Source organism: Cavia porcellus, unplaced genomic scaffold (assembly GCF_034190915.1).
Source record: "Cavia porcellus strain 051 isolate PalLab524CR breed Dunkin Hartley unplaced genomic scaffold, mCavPor4.1 scaffold_25, whole genome shotgun sequence".
Lineage (NCBI taxonomy): Eukaryota > Metazoa > Chordata > Mammalia > Rodentia > Caviidae > Cavia > Cavia porcellus.
The window spans coordinates 17,605,765-17,627,229 of NW_026947508.1; the positions used below are offsets into that span (position 1 = coordinate 17,605,765).

The 21,465-nt window shown below is 45.5% G+C and overlaps 2 protein-coding genes across 9 annotated transcripts in view; both read right to left on the reverse strand.

The window, feature by feature from the left end:
- Nucleotides 1–1,198: 1,198 nt before the first annotated feature.
- Nucleotides 1,199–15,706, reverse strand: Znf436 (zinc finger protein 436). Of its 6 annotated transcripts, XM_005004304.4 has the most exons (5): nucleotides 15,689–15,706; nucleotides 10,550–10,993; nucleotides 9,139–9,226; nucleotides 8,235–8,361; nucleotides 1,199–4,896 (listed from the first exon to the last, which is right to left on the reverse strand). In XM_005004304.4, exons 3-5 carry the CDS (start codon nucleotides 9,169–9,171, stop codon nucleotides 3,644–3,646), a joined length of 1,413 nt encoding a protein of 470 aa, XP_005004361.2. In that variant the 5' UTR covers nucleotides 9,172–9,226; nucleotides 10,550–10,993; nucleotides 15,689–15,706; the 3' UTR covers nucleotides 1,199–3,643. The 6 variants fall into 6 exon arrangements, with proteins under 6 accessions (XP_005004361.2, XP_063091807.1, XP_063091810.1 ...); XM_063235737.1 differs by lacking the exon at nucleotides 15,689–15,706 and having other exon boundaries at nucleotides 10,550–11,025; XM_063235740.1 differs by lacking the exon at nucleotides 15,689–15,706 and having other exon boundaries at nucleotides 8,235–8,478; nucleotides 10,550–11,018.
- A 5,101-nt stretch (nucleotides 15,707–20,807) lies between these two features.
- The window catches only part of Tcea3 (transcription elongation factor A3), a 43,406-nt gene continuing 42,748 nt past the window's right edge, over nucleotides 20,808–21,465 (reverse strand). For all 3 annotated transcript variants that reach the window (XM_063235743.1, XM_063235742.1, XM_063235741.1), the window contains one exon: nucleotides 20,808–21,069. In XM_063235743.1, coding sequence (XP_063091813.1) covers nucleotides 21,061–21,069 — 9 coding nt within the window. In that variant the 3' untranslated portion in view covers nucleotides 20,808–21,060. The remainder of the gene's footprint in view (nucleotides 21,070–21,465) is intronic.

Here is a 21,465-nt window from a genome sequence, read left to right on the forward strand (position 1 = left end):
TATTTTTGTAAAAATCTCTTTTTTTTCCAAGATTTGGCTACAGGGTTAAGTTTTCTTTCATATTTGTATTTTTCCCCAATATAAAGATTAAAGCTCTTCCATTCTTTACCTAAGCCGAATGTCCATTTAAAAAATAAAAAATAGGGCTGGGGATATAGCTCAGCGGTATAAGAACCTGCCTTGCAAGAGCGTGATCATGAGTTGGATCCCCAGTACTGATTTAAAAAAAAAAAAAAAAGATTTCTGGGCTGGAGGTATAGCTCAGTGGTACAGCATTTGGGTTCAAACCCAAATAGAAAAGAAAGGGGCTGGGGATTTAGCTCAGTGGTACAAGTACCTGCCTGGCAAATGCAAGGTCATGAGTTTGATCCCTGATACAAAAAAAAAAAAAAAAAAAAAAAAAATCAAATCATAAGAGAAAATTACTTGTAGGTAATCTCAAAAGTTACAGCCACATTTTAGTAATATATAATCAGAGATACTTTCCTTCTGGGAACTCAATCATAGATCAGTAAAAAATTATTTTAATACTCTTTTTTTTTTTGTCTTTTTCCTTTTTATCGGTACAGGGATTGAACTCACAACTGCCTGCTTGCAAGGCAGGTGCTTATGCCCCTGAGCTAAATCCTCCTATTTTAATACTCTTAATGCATACCACAAAATAGCTCCTCAAAGCAATGGGGTAGAGGGGACATAGTGGTACACACCTGCAATCCCAGTTACTTGGGAAGACAGGCAGGAGGATGCGAAGTTTGAGATCAGCCTGAGCAACCCAGCAAGATGCAGTTTCAAAGTAAGGGATAAAGTGTCGGGGTGCACCTTAGTGGTACAGCACTTGCTTAGCACAAGTTCAATTTCTAGTACCATCCCCACCCCCAAAAGAGCCAACAGGGCCTTCTCTCTTTTCTTTTTGGATGTTTTTCTGTTTCCTCCAAAGTTAATGAGTCACTCATACCAAAAGTTTCCATGTTGCTTTTGCCACATAACCTTCATGGAAAACTGTTCATATTTTTGCATCTTCTCAGGATATGGCAACCTCCAAAGGCTCAAGACACAGTGCCTCCCAAATTCCCACAAGGCCATGTACAGTATCTGTACATCTGCGTAAAAATCAGTGTAAAGACTTTTGAGCCCAAAAGTAAAGAATCTGATGAGAAGCCTTCATGTAATTGGTGCTGGACTACTAAAAGAATTCAGCTGATTTTAAAATAATACTTTTAATCAGAGAATATTGTTAGAATAATACAGATATAGTTAGACACTAGGATAACTGTGACCAATACCATAGGGAAAACTGCTGTATAGACTCACGTGTTCATCCGCTCTCCACAACCACAGGAAACAGGCACAGACTGCTTGGGGTATGTGCAGAAGCAACCAAGGACTTGGGAGCAGAAGGCATGCAAAAACCATCAGCAAGAACCTCTGCTGCGGGACTTCCACACGAGGTTCAGCATACCAAAGGGGCAGCAATCGGCAGAAAGAGAAGACAGAGCAGGTGTAGCCTTTTTCCCAGCTGGAGGGTACATGCATGGAAAGATGGGGGTGGGGGACTCAGAAGTCTCTTCCCCCTCACCTCTAAGAAGCCAAAAAGATTGGGATGGGACAAAAAGCAGCAGAAGAAAAGGGGGTGAAGCACATTCAGGTCACAGGCATGACTTCCGTTGCCTCTCCCAAACTGACGCTTGTAGTGGCTCAGAGAAGCATTAGGAAAATGTTGCAATTCATGGAAACTGTCAGCACCACTGACACAGAAGAGGAATTTGAGTTTAGTTACCAAGAACATATACGCCACCCGGTAACTCACATATGAATACCCACGGTCAGCTAGATTTTGTATAGAATACAAAGGATGCTCCCAGCCCCAAGCGTGTATTTAAATAGGAGGGCACTACGAGGAAACCTCCCTGGAGTGGTTTTTTTTTGTTGTTTTGTTTCTTTTGAGGTTGTGTCATTTGCAGGTGAGACAGTCTCACCCAGGTGTGGGTTATAATAACTCACTATGCTATACTACTGAAGAGATACCACTGGCTTCTTCACCACCAGATTCCAAAGAGCTATGGAAAAAATGACAGTTTTAAAATATTACAATATTCACAATAAAGCACAGTAGATTATATTCGGGACACTTTCAAAAGAAAATCGATTCCTTACTTCAGTCTCAGCTCCTCAGCACCCACCCATTCCTTCCCATCCCTTCAGGCTGGAATAAACACGTTTGAAATATATATTAATTCCTACTCAAATCGAAATGAGAACTGACATTATGAGGCTGAGACTGGGTCAGTTATTTCAACCACTTATATCTGTAGGCTGGAAGGATGGAAATACCTTCCTACCTGGGTTTATCAATTCCCATTGATCATGCCAATGAATTCATTGTCGTAAAACACAATTCAGTCTGCGAATAGGATGATCAACCTATTTGTCCAGTCATTATCATTCACAGTTGATGGATGCATACAAACAAGTACTTAGTCTATACAAAGACAACACCTTATAACACAGCACACACTCAAGCACTAGTGTTTACATTTTTTCCCCGTAACAAATGGAAAAAAGAGACATTTCTCATAACGGAGTTATGTCGGTTAGTTCACATGATCCATATCATCCAAGAACATGCTTATGCTTTGTGAATTCATTTTCTGCTATTAAAAAAACCAAAAGAATACACATTTCACTGTACATATACATGCCCTTACACAAGCTAAGATTAAAAACTGCGATGTGGCTCTATCAAATCCTAGTTAGCAGTATAGGGAGAATAAATCTTAAAGATTAGAGTGGAACAAACACCAAAGTGACCCAGGTCCTTTGGGAAAGGACTGTCTTTTCTTCCCCAAAGGTGTCAATTCCACTTGCTCCTTTCACTCCAGTATCAAGTATGGTCCTATCTTGTCTTGCAGATATTTTCCCTACAATGTTCCCTTCAGTTTCATAAACCTGATTAATGACAGTAACAGCAATGGGCATCTCTTGCTAAAGTCACTACCATCAAGGGTCCTTGGTCCTCAAACATGTGTCTCATTTTTCCTTCCACACTGTATCTTCAGTTAGCTTTCACAAAGATGCAAATTTTAAACAAGTTTAGTAGAAATAACGAGAAGCAGAAAAGTTAGGATCATTGCCTTCATCATGCAGAATCCTGCTCTCAGGAAGATACAAAGACACAAATGTGTGAGTAACTAACTCAAGGAAAAAGCTTTTTGTAGTGGAAGTGTGTGTGCCCAATACTATGGTGTGTGACTAAGTGTGACAAATCAGGCAAAGTCTGGTTGCCTCTTCCTATTGCAGTTCTCCTAGCGGAGCTTCTGGGGCCAAGGCTGGGAGAAATAACTTTTAAAGATTTACTCCATGTCAATGCCTGAGCACGCACCAGCATTTGTCCCCTGATCTTCAGATTTCCAACTACTTGTGGGCTGATTCGATAAAGTAATCCATTGATATTGGGTGAACAAAAATTATTATTTTGGAGGAAGTGGGTCAGAATTTCAAAAGGATTGTCTTCTTTGATGTTTGAAATTGTGACTCACAACTAGGTCAGCAGGGTAAAAGAAGTCCTGTTATAAGGAAGCTCACTGATATCAAATAAAATTGTACCTTCAAGTGAATCATTTCTTAGTCACCATAATTACAAGCCTTAGTCAGTGTGAACTCTCTTATGTTTAATGAGGGCTGAGCTCCGGCTGAAACTCTTCTCGCACTCGGTACATTCATAAGGCTTCTCTCCTGTGTGGACCCTTTGGTGTGTGATGAGGTTGGAGCTCTGGGTAAACCCTTTTCCACACTGCACACACTCATAGGGTTTCTCTCCTGTGTGGGTTCTCTGGTGCTTAATTAGATCTGACCTTTCGCCAAAGCTTCGCCAACACTCGTTACACTCGTAGGGCTTCTCCCCAGTGTGAATTTTCTGGTGTGTGATGAGATGAGAGCTTCGGCTGAAGCTTTTCCCACAAGCATTGCATTCATATGGCTTCTCTCCAGTGTGGGTCCTCTGATGCTGAACCAAGTGTGAGATGCGGCTGAAGTTCTCCCCACACTCGTTACAGTGGTAAGGCTTTTCTCCCGTATGGGCTCTGCGGTGCCGCACGAGGTCAGAGTTCTGACTGAAATTCTTCCCACACTCATCACACTTGTAGGGTCTCTCACCTGTATGCACTCGGTAGTGTTTGATAAGATCAGACCTCTCACTGAAGCCTCGGCCACATTCATTACACTCATAAGGCTTCTCACCTGTGTGTGTTCGCTGGTGCTGAGCTAGGTGAGAGCTCCGGCTGAAGCTTTTCCCACACTCATCACACTCATATGGTTTCTCTCCACTGTGGGTCCGTTGGTGCTGAATTAGGTGAGAGAGCCGGCAGAAACTTTTCCCACACTCATTACATTTGTGGGGCTTCTCGCCAGTGTGGATTGTCTGGTGCTGGATGAGGTGGGAGCTTCTTCCAAAACTTTTCCCACACTCGTTGCAGTCATATGGCCTCTCCCCGGTGTGTGTTCTCTGGTGCTGAATGAGGTGAGAGCTACGACTGAAGCCCTTTCCACATTCATAGCATTTATAGGGTCTATCTCCCGTATGGGTTTTCTGGTGTCTGTTGAGGTCTGAGATCTGACTGAAGGCCTTCCCACAGTGAGAGCATATGTGATATCGAATGCCCGTGTGGGCTTCTTTGTGGACGAGAAGATCAGTAACTTGTTGGAGAGGATAGCTTACCCACTCTTCTGCAGTCAGATCTCCCCACTGTCTTTCTGACTGGTCTCCACTTTCAAAGGTCTCTTCACTGTCAGGATTTTCTTCAACATTCCCACTAGGTGTTTCAGATGTGGTCCCAAATTTTACATCTTCACTAATCTCTTGCTTTGAATTCACTTCATTCTCACTCCTGATTTCGAAATCTATAAAAAGGGTAAATAATAACAATACTGGTGAATATACAGATAAATTACCTAGCATGTGCCAGGCACTACACTGAGGTTTTCTTTTTTTTTTTTTTGTCTTTTTCCTTTTTATCGGTACCAGGGATTGAACTCATGACTGCCTGCTTGCAAGGCAGGCGCTTATGCCGCTGAGCTAAATCCCCAGCCCCTACACTGAGGTTTTCATCCTGTTTCATTTTGGTGCTTCGATTGAACCCACAGTTTTACATATGTAGTCAAACACTCTACCACTCAGTTGCATACCTAGTCATGTATTAAGCTCTTTACATGAATTATTTCATTCACAGTTGCAGCCATCCTGAGAGTCAGGCATTATGATAACCTTTATTTTATAAATTAAAAATCCATACCCTCGACAAGTGAAATGACTTGCCCAGGTCATAGCAGTAAATAAATGCTAGAGACAGGTCTCAGACCAAGGTCTGTCTGAAAAATATTCATGCTTTGTATTACTATAGTTAATGGCACTTTAAAAATATTGTATAGGCCTGTAATCTCAGCATTCAGGGGGCTAAGGCAGAAGGATTTCAAATTCAAGGCCAGCCTGAATTATTGGTCTTTTGTTTTTTTGTTTTCAGGGATTGAACTCATAGCTTGCACTTACCAGGTAAGTGCTTAAGCTACTGAGCTAAATCCCCAGCCCTCAGCCTGATTTATATAGTGAGATTTTGTTAAAAAAAAAAAAATAAAATAAAAAGCTAAAAAGGAAAAAAAAATAGAACAAACTTTTAAAAAGTATATATTCCTGATGTTTTTTTTTTTTATTCCTGATGTTTTGAACATTCAATATGAGCAACTCTAAAACTCCTAAAAGCTAAGTGCCTAAGATATTTTATGTTTGTACATATACTTTGTTCAACCTGTCAAGCCTTCATTATTACCATTATATAATATTTACTAAGAACCTAATATGTTGATATGCACAAGAACAAATTTTTAGCTATCTGTTTCAGATTTTAGTTGACAGAAAAAGAGACTCCTGGGGAAAACAGCGACTGCTGGATGTCACTTGCTATTTTCCAGTGAACATAGGTTGCAGAAGACAAAAAGGATATTGTTTCAGAACATCTTCTGTGTGTATGTGTGCTTGTGGTTTTAAGGATTAAACTCAAATCTCACATATGCTAGGCAGGCCCTGTCCCACTAAGTGATACCCTATCCCTGCCTCAGATTATTCTCACACTGACTATTGCATAATTTCCAAATGAAAATCAAATATAGAATCACATCTACAACTTTCTACCAGACACTCCATTTTCCGAATTGAGTGTCTTTTTATACACTTTAAAAAAATTTTAAGATATAGTGGGAGAAAGGGCCATAAATAAATTACCTTGATAAGTGTACAAATGATATCCTCTTATTAGTAATCCACAGTGGGACCAGGGATATAGTTTGGTGGCATAGCACGTGCCTGGCAAGTGTAAGGTTACCTGAGTTCAATTCCCAGTATAAGAAAATTCCACAATGCCTGATAATACATTAAAAGTACTAAGTCCTAAGGTAATGAACCCTTGTAAATATTATTTATCTACCAAAATTACATGGGCAAGAAACCAGTTTTTGGTACTTCATTCTTCTAACAAATGCTCCTTTGGCTAGATCAGAGAAATTCAAATTTATACCAAAAAAGTAAAAATTCTCATTTCTTGTTTTTTTATTGGATTGAGTAACAAACTGGGGTTATAGATTACAATAGACCTGGGAAGAAAACATTATTATGGTTTCTTTCCCTCCCCTCTCCCTTTTAAATTTTGAGACAATGAAGCTTAGCCCAGCTTCTAATTGAACCCTACTGCCTCTCCCTCCTGAGTACTGGGATTAATGGCATGCACAGCACACCTGTTTATGTTTGTTTGTTTTTGTGGTATTAGGTATCAAACACAAGTGCACTCTACCACTGACTTACATCTGTAGCTCCCTTTTTATCTTTAGCTTAATTTTTATTTTTTGGTACCAGGAATCGAACTCATGACCTTGCGCTTGCCAGGCAGGCACATATGCTGTTAAGCTAAATCACGAGCCCACCTTTTTAAAGTATTATTTTTCGTTTGAGACAGAGCCTAAGTTGCCCTGGCAAGATTCCAATTTATAGTAATCGTCCTGACTTGACCTCCATTAGTGCTGGGATTGCAGGCATATACTACTATGCCCAGCTTTTTTTTTTGGGGGGGAGGGGGTACTGGGGGTTGAACTCATGACCTCATGCTTGCTAGGCAGATGCTTATGCCACTGAGCTAAATCCCCAGGCCTAATGCCCAGCTTTATGATTGTTTTTTTAAAGAAAGAAATCAAGCAACATGAGACATCAGAGAGAGATCAAGTTAAGAAGAAAACCCTTCAAATTGCTTTTTTTTTTTTTGGTGGTACTGGGGATCAAACTCATGACCTCATGCTTGCCAGGCTGGCACTTATGTCACTGAGCTAAATCCCCAGCCTGAATTGCTTTTTTTGTACTGAGAAAAGTTGTGGGAATAAAGATTTCAGAAAATGGGTTAGTCCTAATGAATGACAGATAGCTGTACACACTAACTCTTGTCAAGTCCTAACAGGAGATAAAGGGAGTCATCTTAAGAGTATATTGTTGAGGCTGGGGATTTAGCTCAGTGGCATAAGCACCTAAGTAGGCAGCTGTGAGTTCAATCCCCGGTACTGATTTAAAAAAAAAAAAAAGAGTAAATTGTTTATTCCAGTACCACCCAGACCAAAGGACAGCTAGGAAAGAAGATAATTTGCATATCAGCCTCTCTAATAGAATTCATGATATCACTATTTCAGGATTCTCCTGGAACATTTGATATGCTTGCCATCAATGACAAACTTTGAAACATCTCTAGACAAGAACCTCCTCAGAGAAAGGGTCAGCCAAAACAAACACAAGAGGATGACTACTGTCCTCCTGTGAACCTAAGGCAGACCCCCTCATTCTCTAGTGCCCCAGAGTGAAAGCGTTATTTACAGGGGCATTTAGATCCTGGCAAACACCATTATGTCAGACCAGTTTGGTCAGTGATCTGTACCAACAGGCTGGAGAATGGCAGATGACTCAGGGCACAAGAAATCTGAATGTTTCTAAAATGCACAGAAACATTTTTTTCTTTTCAGACCATATGACCTAGATGTTTTCACAGTCAAAGATTTGCCTGAGCATTGAACTCAAGCCAGTACCCAATTAAGTGTTTTAAAAATCTAACAACTAGGCTGTGTTGAAAGTCTAAAACATTTGACACAGTTTCAAAAGCGGTGTGTGTGTGTGTGTGTGTGTGTGTGTGTAGAAAGGTAGAATCCTTACTTACCTAATGAGACAACATTTCCATAATTCTCCTGCATAACGTCTCGGTAAAGGTCCCTCTGTGTGGGATCCAGAGGTCTCCATTCTTCCCGGGTGAGGTACATGGCCATATCTTCAAATGTCACAGGTGCCTGAAATCACACAATGCTTCCTCACTACTCGGTAGCTAGGTGGTTAGTACCAGTCTTTCTTCTTGAAATTACAGACATGGTTAGAAATGTTGAGGAGGCAAAGGCTTTAAGTCTCATCTGCAGAGTCCAAAAAAGAAATAAGAAAAAGAGCACATGTAAAAACCAAAAACAGCAAACCTGACTGCTTGCTTTGTTCTGGGTCCATGACTAGCTAACCCTGCCCCACTAGGAAGCTCATACTCTATCCTAGTCTTGTTTCTCAACACATCTAACATTTATATCACTCCATACCTATCCGTACAGTGTTTGTCTTTTCTCGGGCTACTTTTCTCAGGCTTTATGGTTCTACTACGGTCGCGAAGTGTTCTTCAGCGACCCCACCCCTCTGCTCCTCTCACTCTCTCCTAGGATGCCCCAGAGAGAATTAATCACTCCCATTTCTTGATCCCCACATCACAGCACTTCGTTGCTACGGCAAATAGCGCACTTAACGCGTGGTATCACGGTTAACCAGGAGTCTTTCTCCTTACAGATCGTGAGCAGGTGGGCAGCGCCTGTCTTGTCTTTTATCTCCTCAGCATTTAAAGGCATGCAGCAGGTGTTCAACATATGCTTGCTTGTGGCTATATTGGCCTGGCATTAGGGCCTTGGAGGCAGAAGACCGAAGCAAGCCAATTACTAATCCCGGGGAATTTCCCACAGGGGTATGCACAATAGAGAAACGCAGGACGAGATGAATAAGCAGAGGCGAGGTCCGAGAAGCCACCCCCGGCTTACCTGAGACCCAGCCATGAGCAGGGTGGCTGCCATCTCTGACACAAGAGTTCGCTCCTGGCACAGCAGGAAAAGCAGCTAGCAGGCAGCGCTGAAGGAGTCGAAAAGCAGGGCGTGAGGAACGGGAAACAGGCCCTGCCCACTCCCCAGGGCAGGAGTTCTGGCCGCAAGACGGGCGGGGAGGGCCCTGCAGTGGGGCCAGGTCACTCTCCCAGCTGATTCCCCGACCCCAAATGTGACGGGTCCTCTGGGTCTCCGCACCATGCAAAGGAGATAATGCCAGAATCGACTAGGACAGCTCCCAAGCTGGATCCCTCCAGGGCCGGGGGTCAGCCCGACGCTGTCTCAGGGAGGAGGCTCTCAACCCAGCCCACAGAACGCCTCTGCTCTTCCATCTCGAGGCTGAGTCCTTTCCGGCAGCTGCGTCAGCCAATCAGCTTGCTAAACTCGCACAACACTGTATCAATCAGACGCAGAACACTCCGCCCGCCTCCTCCAGCGTGTCCGGCCACCCCTACCACGCCTGCGCCTGCCCGGTGGCTTGCCGGGAGTTGAAGTTCCACTCCCGCGTACAAAAGCCAGTCAGAGGCCAGGGTGAGGAGGGAAAAGAACAAAAGGGCGAATAAAGAAGGACGTCCTCCAAGCCAAGGCGGAGAATCTCCCGCTTTTTTTTCCCTTGGAGACCACAGCCGGATTAAGCAAGGGAGGTAGCCCTAGTTTTCCTCATATTTCTACAAAGCGTCTCTTGAGTCGGCTGTTATAATCCGTGATGTCAGACTTAATTTAGGTGATGACCTTCGCAGAGATTTGCTGAGATTAGCTCTTATTTGACAGCCCAGGCCAAAGGGAAAAGTGGCAGCCGCCCACTCCCCCGGGGAGTGAGATGCCGCCGCGCTTCAACTTTGGGCTCCGCCCACGCCCTGCATCTCCCAGCCACTCCTCCGGCTATAGCAGTCTGCGCACGGACTACAGCTCCCAGGAGCTTCCGCGGCAGTTGTATTCTACCGGCAGACTACAATCCCCAGCATGCGCCGCGCCACCCGTGCTGCGCGTGAGTGTGGTCCGCAGCCAGAGCCGGGTCTCCGATCTTGGTTGCTGTTAACCCTGTAGGGGTATCAGATCACGTCTAAAGACAGTTCCCCTTGAAAGGGGGACTGAATTGCGCCCCTCGGAGGAAAGAAACCTTGAAGTAAATCAGCGTGCGGGTGGAGCGTGTAAGGAAATAGCCAGACCCCACGGATGGCAGTCCTTGTTATCCCCAAGGGCCTGTCTGCCAAAAGGGTTCCAGGAAGCCTCCGGCACGGAACAGACCCAGGGCCTGTAAGGGACTGAGCTGGAAGAGTCCTCAGGATGTGAGCAGTCATTTGTGAAGGTTGGAAGCCAAAAAACCCGAATTGAGGACAAACAGACTTACCTCCTGACCTGCGGAAGATCCACTAGAGCACCAGCTACAAGATCCGCGAGGCCTCAAACTGATCCCAAAGCCACAAATAATTCTCTGAGGCCTCTGATAGTCGGAGAGATTCTAGAGATCACTGGAAGATCCTGGAGATTTCAGACCCACAGGTGTATCTCGAATCCGTAGACTTGCAAGCAGAGCCCAAAAATCAGAGGCTGATCCCAAAGACTTTAGACTCTCAGACCGCACGGAGAAACCACAGCCTCAGAGGCGGATCCCACAGTAGCTGGCCAAAAAACACCACCAGCAGCTAAGCTGTATTCATCTGGAGTTCCGCGGAACGGAAGGACTTGCAGCCTCCCCTTTCCCCAGCCAGGATGAGGGAATTAGACAATGGAAGTGGAGCACTAAGCAAAGCAGGCATTCTGCGTGGGGGAAGAGCGTCGAGCTCGCTGTAGTCTTGGAGAGGGAAGTGATGGAAAAAGAATATAGCAGCTTATTAGGGACTCCCACCCTCTTCAAGTTATAAATATCCCCAGAACCTTGGCTACGTGCCCGGAAGCCTGTTGTCTCTAACTGTACAGGAGACTTCTCTGTCTAGGCTGGGAAAGGGGCTTTTCTTTTGTTTTGCAGATACATCCACCCACTGAAGGCCTTGGATTTTCTTTTTATCAAACATGATTCCAGGCCACGCTTTTATTAGTGAGTGTCCTGTCCCCAGTGCCCAGTTATTTATGCTTAAATTACTCAAGTGTCTAAAAAGAACTGGTGGGACCCTAACCAGCATAATACAGCACCTCCCACTCCTACTTCCCTCCCCACTTCCAAAATGAGGCTAGATGCTACAGAATTGTATATCTTACCACATTTAAGATTGATTTAGGCACCACTTAAGTTAGAATCCCCCTCTTTTTTTAAACAGGAATTGAACTCATGACTTCACACTTACCAGGCAAGCACTTATGCCACTGAGCTAAATCCTCAGCCTAAGTTAGAATCCTTAAAGAGTTCCCAAGAAGCAGTGTCCTTAGTGGGAAAAGTGAACATCAAGGTCAGGCAGACTTGGGTTAGAACCCAGGCTGTGTATCCTTCAGAAAGCCATTGACTCACTTCCAAGTCCATTTCCTTTTGTGTAGAATGGGAATAGTTACACCTACGGATGCTGTGAGGATTACGTGAGATGACTTAAAACACTGCACACTGGATGAGCGCTCAGGTGATAGCTGTTATTACCAATCCTGCCTTTGTAGACAAAGGAGATTGTCAGAAAGGCTTGTGGACATATTCAGTGGCTCAATGACTGTGAAGATCTTGGGGTGATCTTAACCTCACACTGTGTTTCTGCTGGACATTTAAACAGAACTGGTAGTTGGACAAATTTGGTGGGCTCTGGAAGACTGTTGAGCAGAGGTTCTTGGGGGCTGCCCAACAGCTGTCAGAAACCAATAAGTTTGAGGCCTCCCACTCCAGGGATCAGTAACTAGCCTCTAGGAACAAGGTGAGGGCAGGGAATCTGCAGACTTTGTCTGCAGAATTGCAGGTTTCTAACTGGATCTAAGGTGATACCATGGCCAGAGTCCCTCAGCCCAGTGGGCAGATTGCTTTGTAAACTCTCTTCTTCCTTCCCCTCACCCCCTTCTCCAGGGCTTTAAGCCCTTCTTTGTCCTCTCCTGTTTCCTTTATTCCTTGAGACTGCCTCGGGCAGGACAGCTCTTCAAGCTCAGCTTGGCTGCTTGCCCCTTTCTGTGAGTAAGTGCTTTTTCTTTCCTCACCTGGACCCTCTGGAGGGTGGAGGAGAAGCCAGCCAGGTCTCCAGCGGATGGAAAGCCTGATTGCATTTGGAGTCCTGGGGTGGGGCGGGGGGGGGGGGGAGGACAGTGGCTGAAGGGCTTCCTGTTGCGGCTTTCAGCTGGATTCTAAGGGTTGGGGTCACTGGAGGAGGAGGTGGCTTCCTGCCTCATTGTTCAGGGCTTCAAGGTTTCTCAGGAATATTTACTTTATGTGGGTTTTCAGTAACCACTCAGAAAACTATCTTTGTTCTTGTCATTCAGCAATGACTGAGGGCCTACTGTGTGCTAAGGCAGTACAGCCTGTCACTGGGGAAAGGGACCAGTGAGCCATTTGGCCAGGATCTCCAAGTTAGACCTCTAAGATCATCTCCAAATGTGGGTTTACATTGTGTCAGATCCACTCTCCGATTTGATTAAACACCCTCCTTTGACATCTTTTTTTTTTTTTTTTTTGTCTTTTTCCTTTTTATCGGTACCGGGGATCGAACTCACGACTGCCCGCTTTCAAGGCAGGCGCTTATGCCGCTGAGCTAAACCTCCAGCCCCTGACATCTTTAAACCCGTGTCCTACAACCAGACCCACTGTGCCTGTGCAACATGGTAAATGATTGTACTTTAATAAATCTCACAGTTCTCTTGTAAGCAGGACACAAGTGTTGTAAATTTTGAGTAACAGAAGTATTGATTGTTAAAACTGTAAAACTTTTACCCCAATGTTTGTCATGTCTTTATTTTCAAAGACAGGGAACATTAAAAATTTACAGCGGCTTGGACTTCCCTTAACTCCTCCCAGGAAGAGTGATGAAAGCTCATCACTGCACAAGGAGCTGGAGTCAAGGGGACACACTAACTTGCACAGTCGCTGCAGCCCCTGTGCTTTCCTAAGGGGTGGAGAAAGTAGGAAGCAAAGTTCCTGTCTTCAAGAACAGCACTGTCGCGGAGGATTTTGCTGAGTGGCATTAGGGCCTGCCTGGCAAGCACAAGGTTGCAAGTTCGATCCCCAGTACAAAAACCAAAAAACAGCATTGTAGTCAATCACGTGGGCACACACCTATAATTTCAACCCTCTGGGGGACTGAGGTAGGAGAATCACAAGTTTGAGCCACGCCTGGGGAATTTAGAGGCTTAGAAGGACAATCTCAACATTGAAAAACAATTTTTTTTTAAAGGATTGGGACTGCAGCTCAATACCTAGTACTGAAAAGAGAGAGGAGTAGGAGGGAAAAGAAGAGGATGAAGGAAAAAAGAGAACATGTGGAAAGGCACAGAGACAGGAAAGGCTAGAGCATGATGTCCCAGGCTGTCTGGGGCTGGTTATGGCTGGAGGAAAGTGTGTCCCTGCAGTCCAGGCTCTGGTCAGGGGGAAAGTACAAATGGACTCTGCAGGAGGGCGGGGCACAGAGGAGTGGGCAGTTTGCCTCATGTATTTCCAAAACTCTGTGGAACCAGGCATAGTGACTCATGCATATAATCCCAGCTACTTGGGAGGCTGAGACAGGAGGATCACACATTTGAGGCAATCTGGGCAATTTGACAAGACCTTGTGCCAAAAATTTAAAAATAATAAAAAATAAAAGGGTTGGGGATGTAGCTCAGGGATAGAGTGCTCATGAGGCCCTGAGTTTTATCCCCATTGCGGCCAGAAAAAAAAAAAATTCATTAAAAACAAAACTTAGTATCATCTGCCTTTTTTTTTTTTTGTCTTTTTTCTTTTTTGGTGCCAGGGATCAAACTCATGACCTGGCGCTTATCAGGCAGGCACTTAAGCCACTGAGCTAAATCCCTAGCCCCTTCATTTCCCTTATTTAAAGATATCAAATAGGCCCAATTATTGAAACTTACACTCTACCAGACACTGAGCTGGGAAATCTGACACCACCCCTCACTCTGACAGCAGGGTTTCTGAGGATTACACGTGAGAACAGCACATAAGGCCTTGGCACTTGGTGGCTCCTGTCCCTATGGAAGAGGTTAAAACACATCACAGATGCTCTGCAAGGTGAGGCCGTATTTCAGATTGCCTCAGAGCATGACTGGGGCTTGCGTTCAAATTCAGACTCTCTCTGGCGACCCTCAGCTTATAGGGAGAGCCTATAATAATAAAGAAGCTGGCTAAGGCAAGAGGATCACAAATGGCCAGTCTGACAAAATTTAGACCCTGTGACAGAAAAGTGCCAGGGGTATAGCTCACTGGAGTCCAGCATGTGGTTAGTGTGTGTGAGGTCCAAGGTTCAGTCTCCAATAGCAGATCACACAGAAAATGGAGCATAAAAATGCAAACTCAGAGAGACAGAACGGTGGTTTCCAGGGGGAGAGGGAAATGGAGAGCTGACAAATAGAGATTCAGTTTTGTAAAATTTTTTAAAAAGTCCTGGAGATTGGTTGCATGACAGTGTGAATCTACGTAACTTGAATGTACTTTACAATAAACTGTACACTTAAAAATGGTTAAGAGGGGGCTGGAGGTTTAGCTCAGCGGCATAAGCGCCTGCCTTGTAAGCAAGCAGTTGTGAGTTCGATCCCTGGTACCGATGAAAAGGAAAAAGACAAAAAAAAAAAAAAAAAAATGGTTAAGAGATGGGGTGTACCACAGGCATACAGTGCTTGCCTAACATGTACAAGGCCTGGGTCTGAATCCATTACACACACACACACACACACACACACACACACACAGGTTAAGATGGTTTGTGCTATGTATATTTTACAACTTTAAAAAAACAGTGTGCTAAACCAGATTTGGTGGCTTATGCCTGTAATCTCAGTACTCAGAAAGCTAAGGCAGGAAATCTCAATTTAGCAAGATCCTATCTCAAAATCAAAGGGCTGGGGGATGTTGCTCAGTGTGAAGGCTCTGGGTTCACTTCCAGTACCAGAAAAAAACAAAAAAAGTCTAATATGGGGCTGGGGATTTAGCTCAGCGGCATAAGCGCCTTCCTTCCAAGTGTGCGGTTGTGAATTTGATCCCTGGTACCGATAAAAAAATGAAAAAGACAAAAAAAAAAAAAAAAAAGAGTCTAATAATTATGTAGTTCACAGGCCAGAGGGTTAATCAAAGTGACATACAGTATACCCTTCCACTCCTACTAAGGACAATAGCTGATGTCTACCAAGCAGTGAAGTGCTTTTCTTTTGGGGGGGAGGGGTGTGGCGAGGTGAGAATTGTGGAGTGGGAAGGTGGGATCACGCTAAATTGTCCAGGCTGGCCTTGAACTCGCCATTCTCCACTGTCAGCCTCCCGAGTAGCTGTGATTCCAGGTGTGCACCATCAGGCTTAGCTTGTATTAACTTGAAGTTATTATTACCACTGTTTTATGAGTTTTACAGATGAAAAACAGGAAGCAGGAAGAAGTTATATACGCACCTAAGATACCTGGCTAGATACTGCTCAGTGATTAATAGATGCTTGATGACACCTTCAGATAAAGAAAGATTAGAGGAATTGTCATCATGCCGGCAGAATCCAGTGGGAGCCTGGGAGGCAGAAGTGTGTGGCGAGAGTGTCACAGCGCTGTGGAAGTTCTCAGGCACCCCGTGTTGCCTGGCATCAGAGACTTCTTTGATACGCATCTGAGTAAACCTTGAAGAAGGGTGAAAGTCTGACCAGGGTGGGGAGGAGGAAGCAGAATAGACAGCTGTAACTGCGCAGGTTCAGCGAATATTCAGGAAAAAGCATACAAATTTCTCAGGCTCAGAACCAGGGGCAGCAGGGGTAGAAGCTGAGCACCAAAGACAGGCCAGAAGGGGAGCACCTCTGCATCAGCCAGTGAAGTGAAGGCTTCCAGGCGCCTCGAAAATGAAAGAGGGCAAAGCTGAGGGAAGGGATCTTTGCAAGTCAAACCAAGGAGTTTGAATTTGAGAGCTAATGGAAAGGTGTTGAAGATGACCAGGGTGAAGGTGCTCAAAGCCACAAAGGGTAGTGCAGATGGGACCAGGGGTAGGAGTGGCCAAGCTGGAGCCCGCTGGAACTAGAAAGACACCAGGAAGGCCATACTGGTGGTGAAGGCCATGGAAAGAAGGATCAATAACTGATAAGGAGGGTCGCAGAGGGATCCAAGGAACAACTGATGGCCAGACATGGAAAGACAGCAAGGGGATTTAGGAAGGGGAGGATCTGAGTTCAGGTCTAGATGACTTGCATAGACTGGGCCAGCACGGTTCTTGGGAGGAGATATCCAACTAGACACTGGTAAAAAAAGGAGGGTCAGGCCACTGTGTCCTCTCGAATGACTGGCGCACCCTCACCCTGTAGGGAGTTCTGTCCTACCAGGCAGGCACTTTTGTAGCTAAGCTAAATCCCCAGCCCTGCAAAGCCCATTTCTTTTTTTTAAAACTTTTTACCAGTACCGGGGACCAAACTCACGACCGCCTGCTTGCAAGGCAGCCGCTTATGCCGCTGAGCTAAATCCCCAGCCCCCTCATTTCTTTTCATACCTTTTTTTTTTTTTTCCTCCCAGATCCACTTTATTCTTTTCATACATTTAAGAAAACTTTGCTACCATTTGTGCTTGTCTTGACCAATTGTTTGCTCGGGGCAGAAGGAACTTAGAAACTACCTCTGGATGAAGACTCCAGCACCCTAAAACCCCAGTGTAAAAAGAAAAGAAACTGTACCCTACTAAACACCTAAATGTTTTGCAATTTACACAAAATTCATTCTTTGGCCAAAAATTTTTGTTTTTGTTTTTTGTGACAGGGTCTCACCATGTAGTAGAGGCTGGCCTTGAATTCACTGTGTAGGCCAGGCTGGACTTGAACTGTGTCAATCCTCCTGCCTCAGCCTCCTGAGTGCTGGGGTCACAGGTGCGTACCACCATGCTTGGCTGGCCAACAGTTCTTGAAATGGGAAAAAAAACAAATGAGAGAGAGAGAGAGAAGAAGAAAAAAGACCAGCCAGGTGTGGTGACATATGCCTGTAATCCCTGCATTCTGCGAAAACTGAGGCAGGAGGATTGGGAGTTTGAGCCCAGCCTAGCAAGACTACTTCAAATAAAAAATTAAAAAGGGGCTGGGGATAAGCCCAGTGCAAAGGCTCTGGATTTAATGTTTAGTAAAAACAAACCAATAATCAAAAACAGCTGAGGACTAACAACAGTGATCTGAAAGTGTGAGTGTGATTACTAAAACGTCCACACTGTATTTCCATCCCTGTAACCTTCTGAAAATATCTTCTCACTTAGTCATGGGATCCCGAATAAACTTTGGTTTGCAAGGTCTTCTGGGGAGAGCCTCCCTGTGGGACCTTCCCTCCCCCACCATACAGTTTGCTTCTGTTTCACTTCACCTAACCTTGTCCTTTTCCTCCTCCTGAAGGGCACAATCTCCTGTCCCCTCGGAAGCCTTCCCGGGTGGCCGAAGTCAGCGCTAACTCCCATGTAGCCGTGTAGCCCGTCCCATCTTGGAGACGGGGAGGATCAGGCTAAGGCAGGTCCCGGTGCAGTCCAGGCCAGGTAGCGGCAGGGAGGAGCGCACAGCAGGTCGTGAAGATCAGAGCCAGGCAGCCTGGCTGAGGCAGAGTGCAGGGTGAGGCAGAGGCCAGCACGCAGCCGGAAACTCCGACCTGTAAATCCCAGTAGTAGCCTGGCAGATGATCAGATCTGCAGCTCTGAAAGGCTGATTCCAATCTATAGCCCAGAGGAGGCATGAATTGGAGGGGCTCCAAGGCGTACTTAGGAAGACCCTTTGGGCAGTGTTGACACCTGAGTATGAGCACAATCCCTGCCCTTTCACGCTTTTCCCTGTCCTGCTGTGAATGTAGATGTGTACTTAGATAGACTCTCACTGTTTAATCTGACTCATCTCCTTTGTAAACAGTATGGTTGGTTATTGAGGGTGGAAAGTTAGTTGGTTTTTTCTCCCCTATGCTCCAAATCCCTATGACACTTCGAACACAAAGGATGTTTAGAACATGACTGTATGTCATCTTTAAAATGTCACCCCAAACTAACCTTTATTAACATTATTTTTGTTTTTGTTTTGTTTTGTTTTTGAGACAGGGTCTAGTTTGGGCTGGCGATGAACTCACTATGTGGCCCAGGCTGGCCTTGAACTCACGAGATGATCTACCTGTCTCAGCCTCTCAAGGGCTGGGATTACAGGCGTGTGCCAACACACCCTTTTATTAACATTATTAAGTGATTAGTCTTTGCTGTTTGGTTCTGCTTTTGCTGTCTAACCCTTGGATGAGGATTAGATGATGCAGTGAAAAAATCTAGATGTCTGGGGCTGGGGATTTAGCTCAGCAGCATAAGCGCCTGCTTTGCAAACGCATGGTTGTGAGTTTGATCCCCAGTACCGATAAAAAAAAAAAAAAGAAAAAAGAAAAATCTAGAAGTCTAAGTTCTTCTTACTCAGCTGCATTGGTGTCACCTAGAAACCTGTTAGAAAGGAAAACTTCAGCCTCACCCCAGGCCCAGTGAGTCAGAACCTGCACTTTCGCATCATCCCCAGGGCTCCCCCATATTAAAGGTGACAGAGCACCTGGGTTCCTAAGCAGCTTCCCTCTGCACCTCTGCAGGATGTGGCGTCCCATCCCATCTGGCGCGGGAGTCTGTACCTACCATTCCTCTCTCCCTGCCAGGCTGCAAATTCCTGGAAAGCAGGGACTGAACACTAGGCATGGCTCTGGACCTCTCCCAGGGTCATCAGGCACAAGAAGCAGAAGCCCTGGGTTTCCATCCTGCTTGGGCCTCAGGAGCTGTAGGTGCTGGGCCTTTGGGGAGGGGCTCTCTGGAGATTTCCGCAGGGCCCCCACACTACCCTCTGAAAAGCTGAAGATGACTGTGCTTTCTGCCCACATGGTGTTAATGGCTTCCTCTCTGGGAGGAGGCAGTAATAGATGGAAGGGAGGAGATGTAACCAGGTTCAGAGGGGATGATGCCCAGCAGGGAGCATCAGTACCCCAAAGATGAGCCAAGGCAGCTGGAAACGCAGTGGCCTCTGCAGTCACCCTAGGAGACAGCAGTGATTCTGCTCCCATTTTTACAGGTGAGAAATGGCTTCATGACTTGTGCAGGCTCCCAGCAGTTCACAGGCTCCTGCCTGTCAGCCGGTAACAGAGTTCAGGCGGACTGGCCTCAGGCTGCTGGGAGGCCATGGACAATCAGAGACTGAGACCCTCATTAGCCCATTCAAGATGCTCACAAGGCTTTTTCAGAACTTTGTAGCTTTGCCTAAAGTTCTTCTCAGGGCACAAAGCAAGCTGACACCATCATCATGGGAGCTCCCTGCTCCCCTGAAGACTTCCCCTGAAGCTTGATGGGGCGAGGGGGGACCAGGCTCAGGATCCTCCAAGGAAGTGACGTGTGGGGCACTGCCGTAACCCTCACTCAGAATGCTTATGCTCTAGAGGGTCATCTTCCTGCCTAGAGGGACCCAGTCTCAAAGGGCCCCTGCAGACCCTTATGAACAGGAATAGCAGAGGGTCTGGGACAAAACCCAGAAGGGGTAGGGAAGATCGATTTCTGTAAGACAAACCAGGTGCCTGTTCTGCATGTCTGACTCAAGGGTGGGGGGAGATTTGTGCTGATCTGTTTTCTTTTTTGTCTTTTTGAGACAAGGTCTTACTATGCAGTTCTGGTTGGCCTTGAACTCACTTTGTAGTCCAGGCTGGTCTTGAATTTGCAAAGATCCTCCTGCCTCAGCTTCTCAAGTGCCGGGATTACAAGCCTGCGCCACCATGCCTGGCTTTTGTTTTCTTTTTAAAAAAACACAGTCTTGCTGTGTTGCCCAGGCTGTCCTCAAACTCCTGGGCTCAGATGATCTTCCTCCTTCAGTCCCGATAGTCGCCAGGACTAACTACCTCCACATGTGTGCCACTGCACCTGCTTTGTCTTTTTCTTTTTCTTTGGTGTTACTGTGGATTGAACCAAGGTGTTTCACACTGAACTGCATCCCCAGCTGTTTTTTATTTTTTATTTTGAGACGGAGGCTCACTAAGTCATTAAGTTGCCTGTTTGAACTTATGATTGTCCTGCCTCAGACTCCCAGAGTGCTGGAATTAACAGGCATGTGCCACCACGCCCAGCAGTTTTTCTTTGGTGGGGTGGGGTGGTTTCTTGAGACATTGTCTCACTATGTATTGGGCTCACTGCGGAGCCCAGGCTGGTCTCGAATTTGAGGCAATCTTCCTGCCTCAGCCTCTTGAGAGCTGGGATTACAGGATGTGTTACTTTATCCAGCTCGCAGCAGTATTTTAATTTTTCTTTCTTTGCTTTTTTATGGTGATAGGAATTAAACTAGAGCCTCCAGCATACCCTCAACACGGATTGGTTTTCGTTTTTGCTTTCTTCCCTGTTTTTTTTGCAGTGCTAGGAACTAAACCCAGGGCTCCATGCGTGCTAGGCAAGCACTCTGCTCCTGAACTACATCCCCTGCCCTCTGGTATTTTTCTATTCAGAAAAGACTGGGAGATTTGGATGAGAGGGAAGGAACTGAAAGCAAAAATCAGGCAGCTCTCTGTCAAAGAGGCGACACTTCAGAGCTAAGGCTTTTTCCACAAGAAGTTTATCAACAGATTTTAGCCTGGTGCTCCGACTAGGCTCCTCTATTAGCGGGTCATTATCAATAACTTTACTAATTGGTAAAGGAACTCTCATTCTGATCCTGCTGCCTCACTACGAGTGCAGGACTCTTCTTCCTTTTCATATTTATTTTTCTCCAGGCGAGGTGGCAGGTGGCTTACACTTCCTCCATGTCCTCTCACGTCCTTCACTGTTGGCTTGGTGGGTGGAGCTGTCAGCAGAACTACAAAACCAAAAAGGCAATAAAATTTGAGAGATTTCCGAGAGGCTAATGGGAACAGGAGAAAGGCAGGTGGGGTCTGAAGCCACACAGGTTGGTGGCCAGATCCTGGCGCAGCTGCGATTAGCAGTAGAACTTGGAACAAATCACTCATCATAAAACGGAATGGGGCTGGTCAACCAGAGCATGGCGCCAGGAGAGAAATAAATGGTGGATCAATGCCAGGCAGGGGTGGGGTGGGCTCTCGATTTATGGCTGAGAACATGTACTATTCCAAATCGCTTGGTTGGACTCAGGTCTCCCCCATGGCAATGGACACTCCCTGGAAATATTGCCTGGAGCCATATAGCTGTCACCTCCAGTGGATTCTGCCCCTGCACCTACTAGGAGTCCAGGAGC

Bases quoted from the DNA above. Each gene is read 5' to 3' on its own strand.
- Znf436 (XM_005004304.4), bottom strand. From the start codon at position 9,171: ATGGCAGCCACCCTGCTCATGGCTGGGTCTCAG. The intron at 8,362-9,138 runs GTAAGCCGGGGG...GTGTGATTTCAG, and splicing joins TGCTCATGGCTGGGTCTCAG to GCACCTGTGACATTTGAAGA. The intron at 4,897-8,234 runs GTAAGTAAGGAT...CCCTTTTTATAG, and splicing joins TGGAAATGTTGTCTCATTAG to ATTTCGAAATCAGGAGTGAG.